Below are 19,848 nucleotides of genomic sequence, written 5' to 3'. Positions count from 1 at the left end.
GTTAGTGATCATCTTGTCCAACATTTTCATTTTACAGACAAGAAAACCAAAGCCCAGAAAGTTGATGTAGTTCTCTCAAGTTCAGCAAGGTAGTAAGTTAGTAGAGCCAGCAACTGAACCCCAGGCCTCTAACTCCAAAGCCACAATGCTTTCCCACAGACCACACTGCCCTCAGGAGTAAGGGTACTGACAATACAACTTTTAAAAAATTTTCTATCATTCATCAAAGATGACAAATGTAGCACAGAGCATTCAGTTAAAAAGCATGAAAGTAACATTTTGTATCCTGGTAAAATATACCATCCACATGCAAATACAATTTATTGGAATTGTGATGTTTTATTTAGTACCAGCCAAGAGGTCTAAATGACTTCAATGGAAGGTCGATCATCACCTCACCTAGGGATATTCCTTTTATTTTTCTGGAAACAGATTGAATGAAAAAGTGGCAGGCATGTAGCGCCGTGACTTGCAAAACATTGTAAACTTGCCAAATAATTTAAATGTTTTCCTTTGGCTACTGTTCGTTAGTGGTCAGGAAATGATTATGTTACTATGACATGATATACTTAAGAATATGAGGAAAGTGTAGCCTTGCTTGACAAATGCCAAAGAGAAGTCTTTTGAAATGAGATAGTGTCTAAAAGAAGATACCAGATTACACTAGTTACTCTCATAAAACTTGAAGAAAGCTAATTTGTTTGCTACCATTTCTAGAACTTTTAGGTTCAAAGTTATATTCGAGGTAGACCTTAGCTGCAATGCTTATTTTTATTCTTATAGTCCAAAGACCTGGCACTATTCAGAATTAAAAAAGAAAAGTTTTGTTTCTGGAAAAAAAATTGAGATTCTCCTTATTACAAAACATATTTTGTAATTCTATGCATTGAATCTATTATTTGATTAGTATGGGCCCTCTCTCTAATGACTGAAGCAGATTGCATCTTGTCTATTCCTTTCCAAGAATCCAATAGGGAATCCAGTTTGGCATCTGTGCTGATTGATTGCCTCTCATTCCTTGATAACCTACCTCTTTTTGGGGGCTTATGTATTTTTGGAGGCAAGTGGATATGCTGAAAAGAGCATTGGATTTTTGAGTCATTAGAACTAGGTTCAGATCCTGATTCTTTCCTTGAAAAAGTCATTTCACATCTCTGGGCCTCAGTTTTCTCATCTGTAAAATGAGAGATTTAGACCAGATGATTTCTATCTTCCATCTCCAAAATCATTTCTTGTACTAGTAAGATAGTGCAGCTTAACTATACCCACTCTATATCTCTTGCTATGTAAATATGTGTGTTACTTATAATTTTGGTTCCTCAAAGATAGTTATAACACATAGTGTCAATAGGAGAATATTGGTTTTAAAAGAGATGGGCTCCTCCTGCAGGGAGCAACTTGGTATAACTTAAAGTGCTGTACAATTTCACAAATAGAATCCAGCCTCCTTTCTCCATCTTATTCAATTCTGGGTCCAGTTCATTGTCCAGCTACAGTGCCTGCCAATATTTATATACATGTACTAATTGAGAGACTAATTCAACCAGCTGCCTGTCCAGATACATGACTAGGCAATATGCATTTTTCCATCAGTTTGTTCTTCTACCTCCACAAAGTCCTAATGTGTCATGGTGGCATGAAAGTAACCCTGTGGGCTCAAAGGCTATGACACTGAAGTCCCCACTCTGGCAGGTTGTACCATACTAGAAAAAAATGTTACTAACAATAATATATTTGTGTAATCCAAATATTTTAAATCCGAGAAGCAAAGGAAGACTTGTATGCAGACTAAAGAAAGCAGGGAGAAAAGATCATTATATGCAAAGACTATAACAATGTAAATAAGAGGCAATATAAAACAAAAGCATATAGACTACATTTTTATTAACAATAGGTCAGTCACAAAAGTGGACATATACTATGAGTTGTAATCACCTTATTAGGTGGTTTTCTTGACTTTTCAGTGAATGTACTTTGTAAAGGGATTGGTCTGGGTGTTTGTTGAGAAGCATTATTTGCGTTGCTATACAATGCATCAAGAATTTTTAAGTGAGAGAGACTGGATCCTAGGAATCCACATGGGAAAAGCAAAAGGGAGAAAGAACTAATATTGCCTAGATTGTGCCATGAAGTTGGACAAGCAACACTGACTTGGTCTATCTGTATAAATACTTTGGACAGGTGCTTAGATAGATACCTGGCATAGATAATAATCTAGGCCTAGAATTGAATCAAAGGAAGAAATCAAGCTGGACCACAATTGAGAAACTTTGTCATGCTTTGATGGTCCCTAGTTGTTCTCTGGCACAAAACCCCATCTTTCTAATATTAGCATTCTCCCATGATGCTACAACACTGCAGATTTCAAAAGCATCATGGTTTCACATGAACCAAATGGCAATAAAAAACATGGTTAGGAATAAGCAAGCTATAGCATGTTGCCAATCATACCTTATGAGCAAGATTGTAAGTATAACTGGAAAAGGAGGCTGGTCATGCAGCAAGATTAAGGAGGGATAACAGATGAGCAGCCTGAATGTTGCACTCTATATCCATAATGTACTAAAAGAATCTAAGTGAGACCACTAGCACATTAGGTGCATCCTTTATGGAAAACTTAAGGAACACACAGGCAAGAATATAGCCCAAGAAGACATGGGTAGGATGCAAACTATACTGTTGAAGAAAAGTGCCCTTGTTAATGAAATCATGGTTCTGTTGAAGTATAATCAGAGTTCTGTTGAAGTTCTTTGGCTGGTGCCTACACAAAAGTACATAGGAGAATAAGATAATTTTTTTGGTCAGCATTTAAAAATTAGAAGTAGAACAATCATGGCCCTTCCCTACATTATTCATTAACCACAATGACCATACTGGTCAATAGTCTGCTTTATAGTCTATAGTTTCTTTAAACTATATGTATTACATACATATATGTTATATATAATAGTTTCTTTTGTAGTCTACAGTTTAGTCTATAATTTCTTTAAAACGCATGGGTGCAACATGCAGGATACACTTAAAGGAGGTATCTGCATAATCTGCTCCTTTGCAAATAAGCTCACAAAATGTTTGTTAACACTCAACTTAGAGATTCTCCTTTTCAGTTTTCCTGGGAAAACCCCAGTCTCCCCTGTGGGTAGAACTGGTCTGTGACTATTTCCATTTGCATATCATCTAGAGATTTTAACTGAGAATGTCATTCCACAATCATCATTTTACAGGAGTGGCATAGGCGAGGGACAGAGTGGTGTCAGGGATTATTCTTAACCAATGACCACGTGACCTACATACAAATTAAGAACACTTTGGATAGCAGCATTATAAACATTTGTCTGTCTACCGTTGCCAAATACCATATTTCATATGAAAACTGCCAAAGGGGTCAGCTACTCAGCTGTCTTTTTTAAAAATCCAAGATACTGAATAATCTCATTTGTGTTCATGTTCACAGAAAATGTACAAATAGGGTATTTATTTACAACTCCAAAAAAGGAGACTGGAAAGATTTGGCCCCAATGAAAACCCCTCGTTCCATGTTTGGAGTGGCAATCCATAAAGGCAAAATTGTGATTGCAGGAGGTGTCACGGAAGATGGCCTCTCAGCTTCAGTAGAAGCTTTTGATCTTATCACCAATAAGTGAGTATGTTAGCTCTTACCAGTGCTTATGAGTTGTTGCGTGCTTTAGCTTCTGTCTAACATTTATTTGTTTTTAATAATGCTTAGGTGGGAAGTGATGCCTGAATTTCCCCAAGAGAGAAGTTCTATCAGTTTAGTCAGTATGTCTGGATCTCTTTATGCTATTGGTGGGTTTGCTATGATTCAACTTGAGTCCCAGGAATTTGCACCCACGGAAGTCAATGATATATGGAAGTAAGTTCTATTTCTTCCAATTTTTCTGGTAGTATTTACCATGTGTTAAATCTAAATGAAAAAAATTATTTTTGTATGAAAGAATGGACAGATTCTCTCAGCAAGTAAGCTACTTCTTGGTAGTAAGCACTCTCAGAACCCAAATTAAACCTTTGAGCCACTAATCTGACTGGAAATTGTAATGTTGGTGTTTTAAAATAGTGCCCTATGAAAGTGAAAGAGTTAATGCTGTTTCTAAAGTAGTTTAGCTGACAGCTGACATTTCTATAGCACATTATGCTTTATGAAATGCTTTGTTACATATTTAATTTTACTGGATTTTCAAAACAACCCTGTGAGGACATTCATGCTACATTTTATAGATGATGAAATTGAGGCTTGGAAAGGCTAAGTCACACAACCAGAAATCCAGGCCAGGTGTACAGACTCCAGATACTCTTTACATTACATTGCTGACGAACATTCTTTATTTGGCCTTTGAAGTATTCCATGCAGTCATGAATTAAATGCTGAATCTGATTTAAAGAAAACTTTAATTAGCTGAAGGTGGTTAATTTAGTCAACCAGAAGAAAAAGCATTTGAAAGAAGGAAAAAAAAAGATAAAATGCCTACAAATACTGTAACAAGATATTTTGCTTTTAGACAGGCTGTTAGATTCTTCATGATTTTGGTTTCCTCATGTTACTCAACTAAATTTGCCATACTTCTTGCCTGTGCCTAAGAAATAAATAATTGTTAAAGTCACTTTGATTTCACAGTTTCATATCAGAGTTTCTTATAGAGGTTCCTGTAAAGGCTCTGTGAGTGACTTAACAGGTGCCCAGAAACAGAAAAGTAGTCTAGAGGAAGTTTTGGTGCTATCGAGAGTAACAGAGATGTCATTAGCAGAATTTACAGTTCAAAATACAGGTTCTCAAGTCCCAATACTCTGCAATTCAGTACTGAGCCTGAGTTGCCTTTCAAATTGAGGTAGACAAATAAGGACCTGGATAAGAATACGTCATGGGAATGTAACAGCAGGGGAAAGGCAAAGGGGATATATATGTACTTAAACCAGCACCAACTTTAAATTGGTAAACTGAAAAGCTAATAGCGAAATCACTAAGACTGGGCCTGAGTTTCTTATGTTCTTGGAGAAGACAACCTATGCAATGAATCAAAAAGCATTTCTGAAATGCATACTATGTTCCAGGCACTGAGAATACAAATACAAAAGTGAAAAAGTCCTTGCCTTCAAGGTGCTACCATTCTAATGGGGAGATTACAGCATGTTTATAAATAGCTAGAAACAGGATATATACAAAATAAATATACAAGGGGCAGGGTTGAGGGGTTTGAGGGGAAGGGGGGGAGTAGAGAGTGGGATAGGCACTAACAATCAGGACAAGCCTTTTGGAGGAGATAACTTGAGCTGAGCCTTGAAGGGAACAAGAGTTTCCTAAGGGCAGGGGTAATGAGGGAAAACATTCCAAGACTGAGGAACAGCTTCAAAGAAAGGAGATGGAATGGTATATAATGAGGCCAGTTGTGCCGGAGCATTGAATGTGTGTGGAGGAGCATTGTGTAATCAGCATGGAAACATAGGCTAGGATCCGATTATGAAGGGCTTTTTAAATGCCCGTTTCCTCATCTGTAAAATGGGGATAGTAATAGCATAGTTGTTATGAGGATCAAGTTAGATATTTGTAAAGTGCTTAGCACAGTGCCTGGTCCCAAGTCAGTGCTATGTAAACGCTGGCTGTTATTAGCCAAACAAAACAGTCTGCATTTTATCCTAAAGGCAATGTAAAGTCCCTAAAGCTTCATGAGGAGAGAAGTGACCTGGTCAGACCCAGGCTTTAGACATCTCCATTTAACAGTTGGGTGGAGGATGGACTTAAAGGCAGAGAGACCAATTAGGAAGCCATTGCAGTACTTCAAGCAAGAGGTGATAATGGCCTGAACTAGGGTGGTTGTGGCATTAGGAGATAGAAGGGAAACAAGAAGAGATACATTAAGAAAGTGGAATTGATAAAACTTGGTAACTCTTTTGGATCGAGGGGAGATGAGTGGGAAATGAGAGTGAACAACTAACTGAAGATGATTCCTACATTGCAAATTTGGGTGATTGGAAGAATGGTGGTGACCTTGACAGAAACAGGGAACTTAGAGGAAGAGGTGGATTAAGGGGGAAAAAACAATAATAATAATAATAATAGCTAGTATTTATATAGCACTTTAAGATTTGCAAAGCACTTTACTTAAATTACCTCATTTGATCCTCACAACAAGCCCATAAGGTAGATCCCCATTTTACAGATGAGGAAACTGAGGCAGACAAAGGTTAAGTGACTTATCCAGGGTCACACCCCTAGAGAATGACTGAGGCAGGATTCAAACTCAGGTCTCCCTCACTTTAAGTCCAGCACTCTATTTTCTGTGCCACTGTGTGTTAAACTAAATGCTGGGGATGCTACAAAATACAAAAAGAGAGAGTTAAGGACTGCTTGGGTAAATCTGAGAATAATCTTCATAATTAAATCCAAGTGTGCCTATAGAGAGAATTCTGGGTCTTCCTTATGGCCCTGTTGTCATCATGTATCAGAATAGGGCATGGCTGATCATCCTACAAGGGAGTTTCTAAAAAGATCAAGAAGACAGGAAGGATTGACTAACCTATGAAGCTTTCAGGGAGGAAGAGGAGCACCTTGCGATATTCAGAAGAGGAAGCAGACTGTAATTAGTAGGGGGTGTGAGATACAGAAAGACAGAAAGCAGGAAAAAGATAATAGGGGAGAGGATGGGGGTGGTGAAGGCTTTGGAGGAGTGATCAGGTAACTGAGGCTACATTCCCACTAATGATGTCATAAGGAAGTGCAGAGTAGAGGGAAGATGCTCCCCACTGGGATGTGGGAAATAAAAAGACCAAGGAGCCTTGAATACCACAAAGAAGATGGGGAGACTGAGCAAAAAGAATAGCAAAAGGATAAATACTGTCCAGTCATAGGACAGGGAATAAAAGGGGATTGCTGGCTTTACAGATAGCTTTTTAAAAATGAATAAAAGAGCAAGAGAGACCTTTCTGAAATGTATTTGGGACAGCAGAATTTTAACCTTAGGCCAGTGATGCTGAACAACCTTGGTAATCCCCTCAAGCTTATTTGTTCTTGAATTCCTAAGCCTGTAGTAGTTAAACTGGATGCAAATACCCACTTCTGAGCATCACATTCCAAACCTTGCTACTGAAAATACTGTAATTTCTTCTCATAACTTGAATCAAAAATTTCCATCCCCTTTGTTTTCTCTTGGAACTGTTCAGAAAAATAAAGATTGACCATATTTTATCAGGCACAGATAGAAAACAACCTAATTGGAAACTCCAATTATTCAAGCTTCATTTAACCTTAAACCTCCTGTTGCTTAAATGTAGTCACATTTCCCTTAAACTATTAAAACTATTCTTTAAGTTAATTTGCTGCCCCAGGTTCTGTACTATCTTTCAGTATATAAATAATAAACTATTTATTAGTTAATAGTTTAGAGCCATCTATAGAGAACACTGGGCACAAAGTTTTGCTTGCATAAGGGGTACACAATTGTTTATCATATGGCATAAAGATTTTCCTTATGGTTTTATTGCCATCTGAGAATTAGTTTTTGAAATAATAAAGAAATTAAACCTGATGGTGCATATCTTGCTCAGGTCCTGGCTAACTCTGTATCATTATCATTTTACATCTTTAGCTTAGGAAGCACTTTTAGAAAGAGACCAGCTCTCAACTGCCATCAAGTTCAGAAACTCAGAAAAAAATCTTCAGATTAATAGTCACAAACTGTTAAGTAAAAAGGGGCAATTAATTTTTCAACTCTGATCACATAAGCAGGATGAAAGTGGAGTTGAAATAATTATTGAGATTATTAAGACCCATTATCTTGATGAGAAAATAGAGGGCTAGTCTTGAAGTCAAAAAGACCTGGGATCAAGTCCAGCCCCTGACATATCATTTATGTAGGCGTCACTTAACCTCTTGGTGCCCCAGGCAATTTCCTAAGATTACAAGTTAGTATGGTGCCAATAGATATGCATCTAAGGAGTAAGTTCCAGTGCCAGTAGTCCATTACAAAGATGAAGCCCGGGGTCCAGACAAAAATCTTGACTCAGACGTAACAGCTATTGATTCAATTATTCGATAAACAGATAGTGACTGGGCTCACCATTTATCAGTGCTTAACAGGTAGGGACTATTTCATTGGTTGCATTTCTATCCAAGTGCCTAATTCATAGATGTTTGATAAATGCTTGTTAATTGATTGATCAAAATTAGATGCAGTAGTAATTGATTGATCAAAATTAGATACAGTAGTAAGAGTCGTATGTTTTATATACAAGTCAGTCTTTTTTCTGTTCTCTGTATACAGAAATGTTCATGTTGATGTGTTGAGTTCATAATTTAAAAGAGAAAAGAAAAAAAAGAGAAAAGAAAAAACAACATGGCCACAGTAGCAATAGATAACACTGAAGCTTAAACTACTAATTCAAAACAGGCCGAGTTTTGGGAACAATAAGTCACCCAGGTGGGCATGTGACCTCCTTTAAGGTCATTTGGGGTAGAATCTTTGGTCCAGTTGCCCTCAAGGATATACACATACTAACTCTTGTTAGTAAAATAGTAAACCTTTAAGACAGAACAGTTTCAAATGCTTATTAACCAATTTCAACCCCACCCCTTAAACAGGTATGAAGATGATAAAAAAGAATGGACTGGCATGTTAAAGGAGATTCGTTATGCCTCAGGAGCTAGCTGCCTGGCAACACGCTTCAATCTTTTCAAACTCTCTAAATTATAGACAAGAAAAGTGACAAAATGTAATCGGTGGGAGTTTTTATTATGGATTTTTAATTTGTTGTGTTTTAAAAAGACTGTACAGAAATTTATATAGAAATCTATTGTTATTGTGTCATTGTCTGAAATGTTGGCAACTTTTGTAGATAATGAATCAAAGTAAATATATTCTTAATGTAATAATCAGTCATCATAAAGATTTCTAAAAGGAGATGAAAGATAAAATTGAATTTATACAATCCTGTTGGTAATTTGTCTGATCCAAATGTCTGTAAAGAGATATTAAGTTCAAATTGTCTGTGCCTTTATAGCTATCATTTGTATTATTAGGCTACTTTTACACTCATTTTCAATTACAATCGAAGTTTGAGGATGCAATGTGTCTTTTTTTAACAACAACAAAAAAACCTTTCTGTTTCTCTTGTATCAAGTTAAAAATTGTCAAACAATTTCCTCAATACATCAAAATATTGAGATATTAATATTATGCTTAGTAATGAAGAAAATAATGCAAGATTTCAGAAATGGTATTTAAGACCATTAAAGGATCTTTTCATCACTTAAGGGAAAAAGTCTTGAAGTAAAATAGTGAAATTTAAGTGTTCTTTCTTTTCCCTTCTTGTCCTTGTAAGCCTGTGCATCATCCAATTTCCAACTTTCTTTGGTTTACCAATAAATCAGTGATTCTATCTTTAAAAATTCAAAATCAGGAAACTCCATAAGCTACTATCTCTCTCTCTCTCTCTCTCTCTCTCTCTTTTTATTTTTTTGCAGGGGGTGGGGAGTTGGGAGAGTACCAATAAAGAAATTGATTTATTCATTAACCTACTGAATGATGTGTTCCTTGGTGGGTTTTTATGTGCATGGAAGGTACACTGTTTGGAAATGTAAGGTGGCAAGCAGTAAATAAAATCATTCTTTGATCTCTTCACATAAGTCGTGAGAGCTCCAGAAGAAATTGTGTCCTGTTTGCTTAGGCTCCAGGTAGAGAGTATGTACATTCCTCACCACAACCATACACACACACACCCTCAAAAGTTAGACACCTTTACCATAGTTACTTGTTCAATTACAAAGTCTTATTTTGCTGTCAAAAAGAGATTGGACTTCTCTGCATGAGCCATTTTACCAGAAACCCTGAGACTGCTTTTAGAATTAGACTGTGGCTGCTTCCCTTCTGAAATACTGTCAAATTTACTTCTGATTTTAGGCTAATTAATACAGTAATTTCCCCACTGAGGTAGAATATCGATGCTTTTTCTTTACAGGACACAAAAATACTGACCTGATTTGATACCTTAGATCAGTATGTAGCACTTGACAGTGGTCACATGGAAGAAAAACAATGTAATGTCAGTTTAGGAACAAACATGACGGATTAATTTAATTAGCATTCGCTATTACTATCTGATAAAAACACATAGATAATTTTAAAAAACCTTTTGCCCTGGTTACATCAAAATCAGAGCAAAAATTATTTAACTGGCATTCAAAATGGCGTGGTGACACGGACTGATGACTCTTAACTTTGTCGTATTCTGAGCTTCATGTAATCATTAACCATTTTAAAGGTTACATTTTAAGCACATATTTGCTTTAAAAATCAAAATGAAACTTCTGACTGGAATGGTCACAAAGAAAGGTGTAAAATATATGCAATTATGACAATAGTGTCAATAAAATGTCTTAAATTACTATGATTCAATAACATTTGGCTACTTGAACCTCACAGAGTTAGTATTACATATATCTGGGCAAGATTGAGGAGAATATCTTCCATATTGTTCACTTTAAATTGTTTCAAGATAAAGCCTGTATGATCCAGATCCCTGACTTGAAGCAAATAGAAAACTAGTGGGTTATAAATCTCGCTAATATCAGGCTTCAGCAAGGCCTCAGGTGCCAATAAATTGCCTGATTACAATGCTCTTAAAAATATATATTCAAGTATAATTAGCAATCTATTGTTAAAAAGAAATATGACTTTCATACTAAAAGAAGTAACAGTGCTTCATGGGAAAAAGTATACAATTTTAAAAATCTATTTGAAGTACAGGTTTGTTACACAGTAATGATCTTTTTTTAATCAGTCTTAAATATTTCACAATATTATTTTTAATCAAGCTCATATTTTCTATTATAATTTAAATCTAAAACATGATATATAATAGATACAAATTATAATTAGGATTTGACTTCTGCAAACATATGCTCTCTCAAATACTCCATCCGGGCATCCTTTGTTGATAATTCCATAGAATTCCATACCAAATAAGGGATCTGTAAGATAGAAGATTCAGATTACATTTGCTTCAGTTCTTAGATTCAGATATATATAACCTATTGAAAAAAAAAAAAAAGATAAAAGCTACTACGAAGCAGAGCTCTAGCAAGAATTTGGTTCCTGGGGCAGCTAAGTGGCGCAGTGGATAAAGCACTGGCCCTGAAGGCAGGAGGACCTGAGTTCAAATCCGTCCTCAGATCAAACACTTGATACTTACTAGCTGTGTGACCCTGGACAAGTCACTTAACCCCAATTGCCTTAACAAAAAAAAAAAAAAAAAGAATTTGGTTCCTGTCACATCCCACAGATCTACAGCAGCTAATGGTATCATGTTCTTATGAACACCTCCTTCTGTTCACTCTGTCTTCTTTCTTCTCTCTTCTCCTGAAGGCCAATACTGGGAGTTTTCTTTAGTGTGCTTAACCTGTCTCTCAACCTTACCTCTTCAGGGGAAAGAGCTGACTTTGGAGTCAGAAGACCTAATTTTAAATCCTGCCTCTACCTCTTAGTGTATTCTGTAACCCTGGGCAAGTCACCCAGCCATTCTGGACCTCAGATTCCTCACATGTAAAATGGGGGTAAGGAGAGAGGTGGGGGGTGGGAGGTTGGAGGGAGGACTGGACAGATGGCCTCTGAGGCCCTTGCCAACTCGAGGTCTGTGATTTCATGATCCTTTCCCCTCTGCACTGGCCCCCTCTGCTCTCAAGTCATGTTTTCCAAAGAAAGTAACAACTGAGGAAATAAGAATTTTCTGCTTTCTACAAAATATGAAAGAGGGAATTCTGGAATTTCCTTTTTTTTTTTTTTTTAAGGCAATTGGGGTTAAGTGACTCACCCAGGGTCACACAGCTAATAAGTGTCAAGTGTTTGGTTTGAGGCTGCATTTGAACTCAGGTCCTCCTGACTTCAGGGTCAGTGCTCTATCCACTGTGCCACCTAGCTGCCCCTGGAATTTTCAAATTAATGAAATAATTTTGCCCACTTCATATTAAGATAAAACATCAATCAATCAACTAGCATTTACTGAACACTTACTATATACCAGGTAGTGTGCTAGATGTTAGAAAAATACACCATTTATATGTAGTGCTCCTAAGTAGTTTAGTTTTTTATAGTAGGACACTTTGAGTTTGCACTATACCTGAATCACACAATAACCCAAAATTTCCAGATGTCTTTTTTTCATAGCAGATCTTCCTTTTAAGTGGAGGATGTTTTTACAAAATGCTCGTGAATCCAAAAATTCCAAAGCAACCCTATATAGAACAAAAGGAACATTTACTTTTGATATCAAAATAAGACACTGAATAATTACAAGTTTCCAGGAAACAAAAATGTTTTCAATTCAGCAAACACTTAAATGTCTACCATATGCAAAACGCTGTTTTAAAATAACAAAAATTAAAGGAATTAGAACACCAAAATATCCTACTTAAATTACATATAACTGACAAGCTAATTCATGCAAAAATCTAGCAAAGAGGTCCTTATTGATTGATAAATTCATTGTATAATATAACTTTGACCCAACAAAATCTAGAATTTAAATACAATTTACCTTTGTGCTCCTGGTGGCAGTCCTGACCTACTATCAGGGGTATCTGGTCTCCAGTACACACTTGGCAGGTCATCCAAGAACACACCCTGATGTCTATAAGGAAGAGGCTTTTTCTTTTTATCCAAGATATATTCAAAATCTGTAAGGGAGTACAGTAATCAAATGCATGGACAAGGTAAATCTTTTTTTGTAATTATGATATTAAAGAGACAAAAAGCAATATTGGTCATACTTTCTTCATCCTAATTTTACATTTTGAACACTTACAATAATAAAAATAGGGAAAAATTACTGCACTACTAAAAGTCATGATCAGAGCACACATTCACATACAAAGCACTTACTTTATATACATTATTTTATTTTATTCTATGAGTGAGTTGATATCTCCATCTGATAGATGAGAAAACTAAAACTCAAGAAGAGATAAATCCAGCTAATAAATGAGTGGGAGCGGGAATCAGTTCTTCCCAACTCTCAGTCTAATAGTCTAATAAGCAACCAGAAATCATTTACTACCCAGCAGAATGAAGATTAATATGTCCATCTCCAACACTGGGCTAGCTCAGAATGCATTAACAAAGTATTTCTTTTAATGCCTAATATGAGAACCAAAGAGGGAGATTAATGTCCTTTCACAATTAGGGAAAATGAAGCACTGACTAGGTCAAATCCTAATTCACCTTTATTAGCAAATATTGCATCTCCTGAAAGACTAATTATATCACATATACTAAGCTAGAAACAGTACAAATTAATCGATTTTTATACTGTTCACATTTTCAATGAAGGAAGAGAAATCTGTAAGACATTTATTATATATCAGCTTTAGAAGTCATCTAGTTCAATCTCCCATCCAATGTGTAAGAATCCCCTCTGTATTATTCCTGATATTCATTCAGCCTCTACTTGAATAAGCACATCTAGTAATGGAGAGCTCATTGACAGGGGATGGAAAGGGACAGGATGGGGGTGGGGGTGGGAACAAGCATTTATTAAGCAATTACTATGTGCTGGGCACTTTTCTAATTATCATCTCATTTGATCCAACAACCGTGTGAAGCAGGTGCTATTATGATCCCCATTTTACAGCTGAGGAAACTAAGGCAGACAAAGGTTAAGTGACTTACCTGGGGTCATATAGCTAGATAGTGTCTGAGTTCAAATTTGAACTCAGGTCTTCCTGACTCCAGACCCAGTGCTCTATCCAATAAGCCACCTAGCAGGTTCACAAAGCAGTTCTTTCCATTTTTTAAGAATTCTAATTGTTAATAAGATCTTCTTTATATTTAGCTAAAACCTACCTCCCTATAAGTTTCACCCACTGGCACTAGTTCTGACTTTTGAAATTACTTATCGTATGTAATCCCTTTTTAATTGCAAGCCCTTTGAATATTTGGAGACAGTAATCATGCCTCTCCTCACCTTCAAGTTCTCTCTTCTCCAGTTCATTTAATCATTCTTATGGCATGGTTTTAGGTCCCTTCATTCCTTCTGATCACCAAGTACAGTAGGACTATCTCCTCCCTTGTCCTGAGCCCTATCCTTCTCTTCTTTTGAAGGTGCCATATCATTTTCCCTGTGTCTATTAAGTCTGCAGTTCATCAAAACCTCCAGATTTTTTTTTTTCAGATCAAGTGCTATCTAGTCAACTTGTGAAGCTGATTTCTTAAACCCAAGGCTGAGTTTACATTTATCCCTATTAAATTTCACCTTTAACAGGGGTGGGAAACCCAGCATTCTAATTTAACATTCCAGTTAGAATTTTTAGGAATCCAACTCTGTTCAACATGTTAAACTATTTCTCTCAGTTTTGTGTCATCTGCAAATCTGATGAACACGCCATCTAAGTTTTCAACCAAGTCCCTGATAAAAATGTAGACAGTACAAGGTAAAGCACAATGCCTTACATCACTTGGGTCACTCAGCTAGAGGCCTTCTTCCATGCTGTCATCAAATTATTCACGGCTCCTCTTTGACTACAGACATTCGGCCAATTCTGGATCCATGTAAGCATATTATCACCTAGCCCACATCCTTTCATCTTGTTCACAAGGATACTATGATAAACACTGTCAAATGCATTGCTAAATTTGAGGTAAACTTTGCCTAAGGTAGAAGAATCAAATGTCCGGCCCCTGTCCCCATGGGGCCCAAAATACTCCTGAATGTAGCCCAAACCAGATTAAAATGTAACTGGAAAATATTTAACAAAATACAACAAAATGTAGATAACATTACATTTTAAAACTAAGCCAATACGTGGCCCAAAGGGATCCTTATGTACGGATTAATGGCCTTTGTTTGACACCACTGGTCTAAGGCACTCTGTTGATTTCCTTGTCAAAAACAGAAACTGAATTAGTCTGGTTTGGCATCTTCATGAAGCCATTCTGGTCTTCCTTTTTTCAAAACTCAGGACATTTGCCCTCCTCCACAGCTTCACCATTATCCAGAGATCAATTATAGGAGCCCATCAATCACATCCATCAGTCTTTCAGCATCCTAGATGGAATTCACCTCTGGGCCTGGTGTCTGACACTATTTTTACAGGATTATAACAAACTTTTATATTCATCCTCAGTTGCATGATCTTGCACCTACCTTTTGTACATGTCTCTTTTTAAAAATAATGACTGTTTTTGACAGTGTGTGTCAATGTACCACCCCAATGATACCCAATCTCTGCAACTAAAAGAATGAAGTGAATTTTCTCAATTCTTTTGCAAAGCCAACCTTTATTATTATTTTTATAAAAATAAAAGACCATCAATGACAAATAACTACATTATCCATTTGTCTTTTAAAAGTCTGCGGTAGTTTACGGGTTCCCTGTATATCCACATCAGTCTCTTTAGACAATTTCTCCATTTCCTCTTCCTTAAAATTATTAGAAAAAGAAGTCTATGTTCACTGCCTCTACCTCCTCACCATCTCCAAGGGATCCTCAAACCCTTGCGATCGTCAGGCTTCCACCCCCAGTTTAACTAGGACACATGAAGGGAAGAAGAGAGAAAGGAACATCGAAGGTCGAGTTGCCTCTGGATTGTGGAGGCTCCTGAATGCTAGGCTAAGAAGGTTGGATTTTATTTAGTAGGGGCACTTTGGAAGTGAAACTGCTCTTTTTAAAAAATGCCAATTGTATACCGATCACCAAATCCAGCTGCCTGTCCTTCAGTCTTCAAGCACCAAACCCTCTCCTTGTAGCAAGACCCTGAACAATGATTCCTTTTTACCTTCTCATCCCTTGGTAGGATTAATGACACTACTCTTTCAAATTTCTCCTCCCTGAACAGTTAATGAAATAGTTTCCTCCACTTCACAGAAAGGTTGGGGATGAGTGCAGAATGTTGCCTATACCATCAGATATGGTGATACTATCGGTTGGTTTTAACTACTTAATATCTTTGACACAAGAGACGTAATGTTCAGTATAAATCTGGAAATGACTATGATGCCAAAAAAAAAAAGGAAACTATCAATAAACTTTTTTCTTCAAGTATTAAAACCTCCTGCCCGACCAATTTCTCTTCTCACATCTCTGTTCCCTACCTCTTTGTCCCCTCTTCCTCCTCTCAGCTCCTAAATATGACCAAGGATATGTTCTTAGTCCTTTTCTCAATCTACATTTTCTTCTTTAGCAACCTCATCCACTCCCCAAAACATATCACCAACCCCTAGGCTTCCCCAAACTTCAGACTCACACTTTCAGTTTCTATAGATATCATTCCCTGTATGTTCCACTAAAATAGTTGAAGCACTATATAAATATACATATACACGTGTTTGTATAAAGAGATACACACACAGAGTACTGTTCTCAGAGTAGTCACATAATGTAGAAAGTATGAATGTGGGGAATAGGGGCTGGAGCTGTAATTTTGTCAACAGAGGGAATTCCTGGATGGAAAAAAAAAAACACCTTCCTCTACTAATGCAGATCAGCAACTACCCAGCAACTTAGAAGCTTTCATTTTTTTTGGAAGCTATTAGGGTTAAGTGACTTACCCAGGGTCACACAGCTAGTAAGTGTCTGAGGTCACATTTGAACTCAAGTCCTCCTGACTCCAGGGCCAGTGTTCTATCCACTGTGCCACCTAGCCGCCCCAACTTAGAGTCTTAATGGTTGCCTAAAGCAGCACTTCTTTTTTTTTTATTATTATAAAGCAGCACTTCTTAAACTGTGTGTTTCCATCCCATGTGAGGTCACAAAAAATTTGGCAACAGTAAAAGGTTTCTGAATGCACAACAAACAAAAATTGATTACAAATCAAACACATAATGAATCCAATGTATTTCTAGCAGCACTTACCCGTACTGTACCGGGCAACTTCACTGCAGCCTGGGTTCTGAACACAAAGCATGCGCACTTTGCACTGCACAGGCCCTCAGGCCACACAATGCTGCAGGAGTGGAAAAAGTTTAAGAAGCCCTGGCCTAAAGCACTGAGAGTGCTCTCAGTGTTCTGCCCAGGGTCACACAGTTAGTATATGTCAGAGGTAAGACTTGAACCCAGGTCTTCAGGTTCCAAGGCCAGCTCTCCACCCACTTACACTATGCTCCCTCTCTAGTAAAAATACTATTATTCACACTTTGTAGATGAGGAAGACTAAGGCGCAGTTTAAATAATACTAAATAATTTAAAAGTTTAGTGACTTGCCTGCCATCATACAATCAGTAAGACACAGAGGGTCAGGATTGGAGCTTGAATTTGAACTCAGGTCCCTAGCCTCTGTCCACGAGTACCTCAAAGTCAACACATTTTAAACTAAACTTATTATCTGTACCCCTCCCCCCCCTTTCTGACTTCATGTCTGTCAGTTGTCTTAGTCACCTGTGTTCAAAACCTTCAAATTCTCTCTGACTCCTTCAGAATACACACGCAAAAAAACCTTCAAGTGCTATCATTTCTATCGCAGCAATGTCTCTTGTATTTGTCCTCTCTTTACCATTCCCAATGCTACCCAGCCACCACGCTCATTCAGGGCCCCATTACCTCTCCGCTGGACTTCGATAGCCTCTCAACCAATGTCACTCCTGCCTCTAGTCTTTTCTCACTCCAATCCATCTTAAACACTGCAGCCAAATTTTCCTAATGCACATCTCTTGAGTACGTCCCTCTCCAACTCCTAAAAACCTCCAGTGGTCCCTAACTGCCTTCTAAATAAAAGTCCAGATTTCTTAGCCTAACATTCAAGATCCTCCACAATCTGAGGGCAACTCGACCTTTGAAGTTCCTCTCTCATTTCTTCCCTTCATATGTCCTAGTTAAACTGGGCCCCTTTGCCATTACTCAAACACATGTTACCATATCGTTGTCCTGCCATTCACAAAGCTTGGAAAGCATTACTCCCACTTACTATGGACAATTTAAAATCACAGCCATTGCATAAAGCCCAGCCTTAAGGCTGCCACCCCCAGGATGCTTCCCTTGATCCCCTGCCTCGCCTAAACTCTCAAAGTACATGGTATCTTTTTCTACCCTGAAGCACAGTTACTTTGAACATCTTATTTCCTCTAAGTGACTATCAATCTCTTCAAGACTGAGGCCATAACTCAAACATATCCATTAATCCCCTAAAGACTTAACTCAGTGCTTCAGTCAATGTTGAGGGAATGAATGAATATATGAATGCTTAGAGGTTTTTTTTTAAAAAAAAAAGGAAAGAAAAGAAAAGAAAAAAAACTCTTCATGTTTCTTTTTCATGTTCCAATACTAATAAAGTGATTTTTACATTATTTTGGTTTTGTTAACTATCAATGACTTACCCACTACGTATCCATAAGGTGCAAGAGCTGATGGTTTTGCATAATTGGGTCCTCCTAAGATTTCTCCCAACATTTTATAAACCTGTTGTTGTGGTGCATTGATGCTGTCATTAACTAAAAGAAAAGAAAAATGAATTTATTCAAAGACAGCTTTATTAACCTTGGAATAAAAATTATCCTAAACAATTCCACATTACCTCCCACAGAATACAGAAACAAAATTTGGACTGTTTCTATGAACCTAAACCTTATAAGAACAGTAACTTCTCATATTGTTTGAAAGATTAAATTAAAAACCAGTCTGTACACTGTTTTTAAGATCTTGCTAAAATAAACTGGAGCAGCTGATGGTGGAGCATGCCTCCCACACCTAAGTACAAAGATGATGGACTGGAGGTAAAGGAGGAGCTGCACATTTTCAGATATAACAAATATATTTATTTGTTCTGATTGATCATAGTTATTTATTACAAGGAAAGACTTCTTTTTGAGGCATTAAGAGAGCTGGCAAATAGTGATAAGACTTTTTTAAAAGTGTTAGTGTATTTCAAAAAAACACCTTCTCCCTCTCCTTCTTGTTCTCCCTCCCCCCTTCCTCTTTCTCCTCTCCCTCTCCGTCGGTCTTCTGCCCAAAGAAAGTTAAATTTTCATGGTCAAAACCTACCTAGTTAACTTGGGGTTCACAGGCTAGATTTCTCTCTCAAAGAGCAAAGAACATAACCTAAACCCAATTCACTCTGGATCTCAAGGACTGGACAACAATAGGTCCCTGCCCAAGCACCACTTAATGACTATTTTTTGGGCCCTCTTGGCTCAGAGTGAACATAAAAAATTGCAAGATGATCAACTGTGAATGACTTCGCTATTCTCAGCAACACAGTGATCCAAGAAAATTATGAAGGACTTAGGATGAAAAATGCTATCTATCTCCAGAGAAAGAACTGATGGAGTTTGAATGCAGATTAAAGCATGCCATTTTTCACTTTCTTTAATTTTCTTGGGTTTTTTTTTTAGTCTGTGTTTTTTTTCACAACATGATTAATATGGAAATATGTTGTGCATGACTGCACATATATAATCTATATTAAGTTGCTTGACTCTCTCAAGGGAAGAAAGAGGGAGAGAATTTGGAATTCAAAATTTTAAAAAATCAATATTAAAAATTGTTTTTACATGTAATTGAGGGAAAAAATGAAATACTAAATAAATAATTTAAAAGTTCAAAAATATATTTAGAGTGGGGCAGCTAGGTGATGCTGTGGACAGATCACCAGCCCTGGAGTCAGGAGGACCTGAGTTCAAATGTGGCCTCAGACACATGATACTCACTAGCTGTGTCACCCTGGACAAGTCACTTAACCCTGACTGCCTCACAAAAAAAAAAAAAAGGCAAAAAAAATAAAAATATATTTAGAGTTGAAGAAAGAAAGAAAGAAAGAAAAAGAAAGGAAGAAAGGAAGAAAGGAAGAAAGAAAGAAAGAAAGAAAGAAAGAAAGAAAGAAAGAAAGAAAGAAAGAAAGAAAGAAAGAAAGAAAGAAA

The 19,848-nt window shown here is 37.0% G+C and overlaps 2 protein-coding genes across 4 annotated transcripts in view; one reads left to right on the top strand and one right to left on the bottom strand.

The window, feature by feature from the left end:
• Nucleotides 1-9,522, top strand: part of BBS5 (Bardet-Biedl syndrome 5) — a 49,398-nt gene extending 39,876 nt beyond the window's left edge. Inside the window, exons 15-17 of the mRNA XM_027865850.1 lie at nt 3,455-3,640; nt 3,728-3,874; nt 8,591-9,522. Coding sequence (XP_027721651.1) covers nt 3,455-3,640; nt 3,728-3,874; nt 8,591-8,702 — 445 coding nt within the window. The 3' untranslated portion in view covers nt 8,703-9,522. The remainder of the gene's footprint in view (nt 1-3,454; nt 3,641-3,727; nt 3,875-8,590) is intronic.
• A 100-nt stretch (nt 9,523-9,622) lies between these two features.
• FASTKD1 (FAST kinase domains 1) overlaps nt 9,623-19,848 on the bottom strand; it is a 43,389-nt gene continuing 33,163 nt past the window's right edge. For all 3 annotated transcript variants that reach the window (XM_027865853.1, XM_027865852.1, XM_027865854.1), the window contains 4 exons: nt 18,310-18,423; nt 12,541-12,679; nt 12,124-12,238; nt 9,623-10,978 (listed from right to left, as the gene is read on the bottom strand). In XM_027865853.1, the coding sequence (XP_027721654.1) occupies nt 10,883-10,978; nt 12,124-12,238; nt 12,541-12,679; nt 18,310-18,423 (464 nt within the window). In that variant the 3' untranslated portion in view covers nt 9,623-10,882. The remainder of the gene's footprint in view (nt 10,979-12,123; nt 12,239-12,540; nt 12,680-18,309; nt 18,424-19,848) is intronic.

Source organism: Vombatus ursinus, unplaced genomic scaffold (assembly GCF_900497805.2).
Source record: "Vombatus ursinus unplaced genomic scaffold, bare-nosed wombat genome assembly UNPS02014779.1, whole genome shotgun sequence".
Taxonomy (NCBI): Eukaryota; Metazoa; Chordata; class Mammalia; order Diprotodontia; family Vombatidae; genus Vombatus; species Vombatus ursinus.
This window is presented reverse-complemented; position numbering and strand designations above follow the sequence as displayed.